We start from the raw sequence: 8,327 nt of genomic DNA on the forward strand, positions 1-8,327 counted from the left end.
CGGACCGTTCGAGCCGTTCAACGGCAAGCCGTTTGAGCCGTTCAACGAGCCGTTCGCGGGCCGTTCGAGCCGTTCGTGCCGTTCAACAGGCCATTGATTATTATGTTTATATTCATGTTATTTTTTACACCGCCTAATATGAAGCCTCACTGTCAATTCTTCTCCACGGAAATTTATCAGATTATCGTTTTGATCGGTAATGCGTATACTAAGGTGATCAATGGCTCTCACGATAACTGGAAGATAAATGACGTTCGTAGGACTTTCCGAAATTTTATATCCTGGTGGCACGCGCGGTGAAAACTCATGAATGGTATGAACACATTGACCGTTGCTATACGCGCCAGTCGTAATATTACATTCGATCCTCAGCACATTTACTTTCATAATATTTACGGGTATATCCGACTCGTGCCATTGCCCCGGCGGTAATATGCGATATGTAGAAAACCCGAGAAGCGATCCTATATTATTTGGTTTGGTAAAATCGATTGTATAATCACTATATATTTCACTTTTCAAAGTGCTGTTATTTGTACGAAATAAAATGATTTTTGTCTTGTCCATTATTTTCTCTTGCAAGTATTTATTTAGCGCTTCGAGTTCATATGAACCATCCGGTATCGTAATCTCACCATCGGCATCAAAGTAAAATTTATTGTTTGTAAAGTCAACGTTTGGTATCGTGTTGAAAGCTTGAAAATCAACGAGTCCGAGTTCGTAATTATCATCCTTCAAGTCTATAGGTGGAAAGTAATCAGTGCTAAGCACAGAATTTTTACCGCTTAACGTAAACGTCAACGACATCTTTGCAACTGTGAAGACTATGTGCATTGAAACTATTTTATACATTTCCAGCTAAAAAATGCAAGCAGAGTTGTCCACATACACTCGTATTGAATTTTTGATACTGCGTGTGATTGTATAAAATCGTTACATGCTTTCCGAAGTAGTTTATTAACTCTGTCGGTGGTCTCAGATTTCCAAAAGAATCGAAATATTTAACACAATTACCCCGCTTTACGTAAGCTACCCAGTGTGTACCAGGACCTTCCGATTTATCTAAATTCACGATACCGCATTCGTTTAAGAACGATTTAGAGGGTAAATTTGTACGCATGAAAACACCTCGAAAATATGGAAAGTTCAACTTTCGTGCAAAGTTATATAACTGTACATTTGTCATTGCGCCCTTTGGAAGCGTTACAATTTGCCGAAGCGCTTCTTTTTTTTTTTTCTTTAATTCCTTTTCCCCGTTTATATGGCGCAAGGTAAAGTCCATGTCCTTCCATAACACGATTGTGCCGTTTCACTTCCTCTAATGTTTTCCGTGCTGCAGATGCATCGTTGACTGCCTTGGCGATACCTGCTGCACCGCCAGCCACCGTGCCCAAAGCTGAAAGGCCTGCAAAAATAGGTACAAGTGCTGGAAGAAATCCCCCACGTTTTGCAACTGGAAGTTTGCGCGACTTCGTCTTCTTCTTCTTGTTACTTTTCCGCGGTGCCATTACTTTCTTCTTTGGCTAACAATATTCCAGCAATGCGCGCAGACAAAAGTATTTTCCAATCTGGTGCGAATTCTTTTTGTGCTAATTCGAAGATCAAATTTACATATGCACATCGTACGGCTATCGTATAGGAAGTGAAATTTTTCCTGGGATGTTTGGGTTTATATAGGTAGAGAGAGAAGTTGCAAATGATGCAATACATTATGATTTATTAAAGTATAATTTCTAACATAATTTGTAACATAATCCTTTTTTCTCTGTTAAGATGCTGCTGATGCAGCTGTTATTATTGCCTGAATACCTAAAGCTACTAATTCACAATCGATAATTGAATTTGGATCATAAATATCAGTTTCTTTGATATGCTGCACAACCTCTGCATGCACTTTTACATCTCCGTATCCCCGAACTAATGCAACAAACTCTTTAAATTTTTGTTCCACCGAATACAGTTTATCATATAATGCATTATGCATTTCAATTATACAATCATTTAAAATTACCATTTTCTCAAATGTTTTTTCATCATGCACATACATATATCATTGCTAATCAATTTAATTACTTTTACGCCATATAGCACTCCAAATTCAACACTTATATCATTAAAATTAATATTGTCGCGTGTATCTTTTGAATCGTCAAAGAAGCTGCATACGTTGTCCGCTTCGGCTACAATCAGCGACCACGTGACTATGCTCAGCTCCAGGCGGTTCTTTCGGCTGTCTGATAATATGAGTTGCGGGTAGAAATTGTCGCCAAGTATATTTATGCCGATTTCCAAATGCTTTGTACAAGAATCCGTCAATGGATATTTTCGACCCAAAATTCGACATGATAATTGTGGTGCGATTCTAGAACAAATAAATACCGTTTAAATATGTTATTGGAACAAATAAATACCAGCAGCGTTAAATGAAATGTGTTTCGAACACTTACTTCACGTCGTCCTGATGTTTTGTCATTTTTTTGCGTGCCTCTTCTTCTTGAGTAGAACTTGCGGGGCGCTTCCTTTGGCAAAAAAACTCTTTGAAACTTTGAGAATACATATTTCACTTTTCACAATACAATCTCGCGAACGATGCGCTTGCGGTGATGGTCAATTTGGTTTTGCGTATGCTTGAAACTTTAGCAAACCCCCTACCTTCTATAGTCACGAATTGCAGTGTCAGATTTGCTGCGTCAACAAAAAACTCATTTCCAAGACGTAGAAAAAATCATTTTCAAGACGTAGAAAAAGTGACCTTCCGATAAGAACAAACAGTTCAAGGTCATGGAGGGTGGGGGTAGGGTGTTATATTTCTGCTGACGATGTCAAATTTCAGTTCAAGGTTATGGGGTGGGGGGTTGTCATGGGGTTGGGGTGTCAAATTTCAGTTCAAGGTCATGGGGTGGGGAGAGGGGTGGATATTGTCGGGGTGGGGGGTATCATATTTCTGCTGACGGTGGTGTCAAATTTCAGTTCAAGGTCATAGGGTGGGGAGAGGGGTGGATATTGTCGGGGTGGGGGGTATCATATTTCTGCTGACGGTGGTGTCAAATTTCAGTTCAAGGTCATAGGGTGGGGAGAGGGGTGGATATTGTCGGGGTGGGGGTATCATATTTCTGCTGACGGTGGTGTCAAATTTCAGTTCAAGGTCATAGGGTGGGGAGAGGGGTGGATATTGTCGGGGTGGGGGGTATCATATTTCTGCTGACGGTGGTGTCAAAGGGTGGGGGGTATCATATTTCTGCTGACGGTGTGGTGTCAAATTACAAAAAATGCTGACGCCAGTGATTTAGAATCCGCATAGAACAACTACTCATATGTCTTGCAATAATAAGACAGGTTCTTTGACATTATAAAAGCAAATTTATTTTAACTAGTTGTCTTTGCTATTTGATTTTATGAGTTGTTTATCTAAGTTAAGCAACAATTGCTTTTGATTTCTTGTATTTAAAAATGCCACGAGCAGCCGCTGTTTCCACAAACGAGATTATTGATGCTCTCGCAAAAGCTGATATTTTTCAAGACACAAAAGGGACACTTAAGCCGCGCTCCAGCAAAGTTTGGGATGATCTTTGCGCATTATTGGAAAATAAAATTAAACGTGATACTTTATTTTTGCATGTACAAAAAGAAAGAAATGGCGTACTAAGTAAAATAAAACAACAAATGAATATAACAGATATAAATGAAATAAGTGTAAATAGATCGAAAGATGATTCAGATGATCGATCTACTGAAAGTACAAGTAGCAGTGTTAGCGGCATCTGCAAAGATAATTATAATTGTCCAAATTTATTATTTGACTTAGATATAGATGATGCTTCATGGAATAGTATTGCGCCAGTTTCTGTTATTTACAAGGAGAAAGGTCGATATAGCAACAAGCGTCGTTATACCGTATTAAAACAGGGTTGGACGGATGTTATACAGAAAGCTTCCTGGGGAAAAAGTAAATTACCTTGCGCATATTCTTTTAAGAGAGCAAAGATTTTTGATTGTGAAAATCGAGTATATCTAGAAATAATTGGCAAATGCAAAGAATGCGGTGCAACCTTTAAAGGACATTGTTTAGAAAAGCCCATTCCTGGTCACGGTATTAAAATTTCTGTGAAAACAGCAGATACTCGAGGAATTCCCCACGTTAGCAAACGTATGCTTGTAGGATTAGAAAGACAAAAAATTGGAGAAGAATTGCTTTCTATAAAGGCTGCTAATTGGCGTTATAAAGCAACAAATGTTATGGCATATGGAGATCCAGAACCTAGCCATTTATATAGTAGCAGTGTTCTCAGAAAAGCCCGTCAAGAAGCAAAAGATAAAGATTTAGGATTATATAAGATTCCCGATCCTCTTATGTCACTACAAAAAATAAAATATAATGTAGAATTTGCAAATATAATACGGGAAATAGCACTGGACAAATTTTATTGTATGTACTGGTCGCCGATGCAGCTTGATTTATATAAAGATATTATAAAAACTAAAGTACCTTTATCAATCGACGCCACTGGATCAATAGTCCATAAATTAAAAAGACCTAATGACCAATCCAGTGCAATTTTCTTATACCAGGCTATTGTCCCATCTTCAAAAAGAATATTTCCTGTTTTCCAGATTCTTTCAGAGAAGCATGATGCAAATACCATATCTTATTTTATAAAAAAATGGCTACGATCCGGCGCTCCTGCGCCGTATGAAACTGTAACGGATTTTTCATTTGCTTTATTAAACGGCATTTCCTTAGCTTTTAATGAATGTAGTTTGAAAACATATATGGACTACTGTCTACATCATCTTTCTGGCAAAAGTATTCAGACCGCAATAAAGTGCTACATTCGTGTAGATATAGCTCATATAATAAAAATGATCACGAAGTGGAATTGTTTCAATGAAAAAGTTCCACGTATTAAAGATTTCTATGTTCGGTGTATTGGTCTTATGACAACTTGTAAATATAGTTCAGATTTTGAAAAAATGATGTCAGCCGTTCTTATAGTTTGTTTAAGTGAATGTGATGACAGTGGGACTGATTGTGAAAAACAAGAAACTTTCCTTTTAAACGCGATTCAAACATTTCTAATAGAATTGTATGAAGAAAGCAACGATGATGTAAATGTCTCTACAGAACCCACTCAATTAACAGATCTCAATGAAGAGTTTGATTCTCCACAATTAATAAAAATATATGACAACGCTAAATTGATAGCTGAAAAAACGCGTACATTAATGCGACCCAATCCCTATTACGCTCCAGAATTCGCAAAACATTTTATGCGATTGTGTCGTTATTATGTTTTGTGGACAAACGTAATGTCTGAATGCAGTAGAACAAATTATGCTATAGTAAGTTCAGCGAGATCTGAATCATATTTCAATGAAATAAAAAACATTATACTGTGTGACGACAGCAAACCTCTTAGAATTGATAAATTTATCATAAAGCATATTCGTTCAATTATAGCCACATGTAAAATTGAACGTGCTGCTTATAATGAGGTTTTAAATATACATGAATTTTCATCAGAAATATCCAAAGCCACCGAAAGAGTAGATTGTTCTACTTTTACGACAAAAGTAGCCGAATTATCAGAAAATATGAATGATGTTTCAGAAAATTCAGAGCAATATTTGCAAGAAGAAGAAAACTGGCGCGGACAGAATATAAGGAAGCCTAGTGAGCATGATAAAATGATTCCGTCTAAAAGAGGAAAGTATTTACAGGCTTGTCCAAATGTTACTTTAATGCATAATCGTCCTTTACGCAAACGGAAGAATATGATAATACAAAATGGCAATTTACTTGCTCCTGTAAAAATAGAAAAAGTAAAAGTTCAAGTTATGAATACCTGCTCATTTGATTCACTTATTGAACTAATAGCCAATGGATACTCGGATTATATTGTATATCAAAGATGTGTGAAAGCAGAATTTTCCGATTCTGAATTTTTTCATTTAGTAACTGACTATGCACTAAATACAGCGACAAGCAAATGGTACATTAAAAGAGCACTTTGCGTTTCTAAAGCTCTTGATACACCTCTGACAAACACACTGGATTGTTCATATAATATATCGAATTTAATTTTAAAGTTATTACATGCTGTACCAAGTACGATTAATGAGTTCAACTGTAAAAAATGTAAAATTAGTTCCAAAATTATTAAACCAGTGCTGCAAATAGAATCACAGCCAATATTAACTGAAGGATTAAAAATCGGTTTAGAGAAAAGTCTTGATAAATATTTTTCAAAAACAAACAAGAAAATTTATTGTGATTCCTGCAAGAGATACGGATATGAATCTAGAGAGCCGGGACCACATCTGTTAATTGATACAGAACATCCTTTTATCAGTATGCTTCAAATAGATCTCGGATTTTCATCCGAAATACCTCTATCTGAAATACCACACTCCATTATGATAAAAAATGTTAAATATGTTTTAATAGGTATCATACATTTTATTCCACCCGAAATTGAAAATGGCATTGGTCATTATACTGCGTTTTGCAAAACAGTAACTGGATCATGGAAAGAACATAATGATCTAAAATTTAAAGTAGATATAATTCCAAATGCATCCCTATCAAACACACTAGTTCGACCGGCAATTATAGGGTATGTTAAAGTATCAAATTAAAATGAAAGATACTTAATAATCTCACACTAAATATATAAGTCTGATAAATAAAAAATTTTAAAAAGAATAATAAAAATAATAAAAAAATAAAAGAATAAAAAAATAAAAAAATGAATAAATGCATAAACACACACAACACATAAACACCTATTCCTACACACCTACACACATACGCACACACAAACACAAGAGGTGTAAATCCGACCGAGCAACATCCACGTTGTACACCTTGGGTAAAGCTAATGCCGGCGGTATTATAAATTTTAACAACTTGTGCCATACAAAAATGTTATTCTAAACGAATAAACGAGAGTGAATATAATATCTTACTTAAATTTAATTGCGTATGATTCTTTTAACTTGCAAAAAGAAGATTTAAAAAATTTTAATATTGGGAGGCCAACGTGAAGTGGGCACCCCCAAAATTGAATTGCTTGTAACTTTTAAACTAAAAAGGGGCAAACGAAAATTCCAACGGGGCATTAATGGGCAAACGATGGGCAAACGTTTGCAAGAAGAAGATTTAAAAAATTTTAATATTGGGGGGCCAATTTCACACGGCTTGTCTTAAGTGGGTGGTCAGTAGAAGTGAATTACTACTATCGCTCAATAAACAAATAAATTAAACATACGTACATAACATACAGGTTTTTCACAGGAAGCTCAATATCTACTGGATAATTGTGCACATCCATCATCCATTTATCCTGTTTCCGACGTTTTTCTAATCTACCTTCTACCGATCCCTCTTCTTCTTGTTCTTCATTATTATGCCCTCTGTCTTTTCCTCTCGAAATCCTCCTTTTCTTTTAGTGTCCTGGTTATGTATGCTGTTACCAGGCTTCTAGTAGCCTCTTCTCTGAGGAACTTTACGAAGTGTTCTTTATTGAACTCCGTGTGTAGTAGAGAGCACAGCTGTGCCCTTTCACTTCTCCATCTGCTACACGCAAATAAGAAGTGCTCAGGGCTGTCCTCTCGTTCTGGGCAAAACCAGCATTGGGCTTCCCTTTGGCGGCCTATCTTTTTCAGAAAGGTGCCGAAGCACCCGTGGCCCGTCAGCACCTGGGTCAGGTGGAAATTTAACAATCTGGGTCCCCAATCGCACCACTCCTTAATTTCCGGAATCAGTCTGTATGTCCATCTTCCTTTGTCCGATTTTTCCCAATTTTGCTGCCATTTTTCCATTGTGGTGGCACGAGCCCTTTCTTTGACTCTTCCTGCCCCTTCGCTGTTTTTGTCTCGATCCTCTTCTTTTTTATTATATATTTCCTCCCTTTCCGTCTAGTCAGCTCCACTGGTATCTCCCCAGTAATAACACACAGCGCATTGGCTGACACCGTCCTGTACGCGTGTGCTACTCTGAGCAACGCTGTACGTTGCGTGCTATGGAGTATACCTATATTGCCCTTATTTTCTAATCCTTTGGCCCATATTGGAGCCGCATAGAGGACCACTGATTCTACTACCTTGTAGTACAATTTGCGGGCCACATTCCCTGCCCCGTTCATGTTTGGCATGAGCTGTGCCAGTACGTTAGCATACTTTAGGGCCTTGTTACAGGTAGTTATAATATGTGTCTTATATGTTCTGTTCATTTCCAATATGACCCCCAGGTATTTGGCTTGTCTTGCCGTCCTTATCACTTGCTCTCCGCACTTTATTTTTAGGCCCCCTGCCACCTTTCTTCCTGT

At 37.3% G+C, this 8,327-nt stretch overlaps 1 protein-coding gene across 1 annotated transcript; it reads right to left on the minus strand.

The window, feature by feature from the left end:
* Positions 1-7,404: 7,404 nt before the first annotated feature.
* LOC123988002 lies at positions 7,405-7,821 on the minus strand. Its single transcript, XM_046286574.1, has one exon. The coding sequence runs from the start codon at positions 7,819-7,821 to the stop codon at positions 7,405-7,407; it is 417 nt and encodes a 138-aa protein (XP_046142530.1).
* Between the last annotated feature and the right edge of the window lie 506 nt (positions 7,822-8,327).

Source organism: Osmia bicornis, chromosome 7, assembly GCF_907164935.1.
Source record: "Osmia bicornis bicornis chromosome 7, iOsmBic2.1, whole genome shotgun sequence".
In the NCBI taxonomy this organism is placed as follows: Eukaryota; Metazoa; Arthropoda; class Insecta; order Hymenoptera; family Megachilidae; genus Osmia; species Osmia bicornis.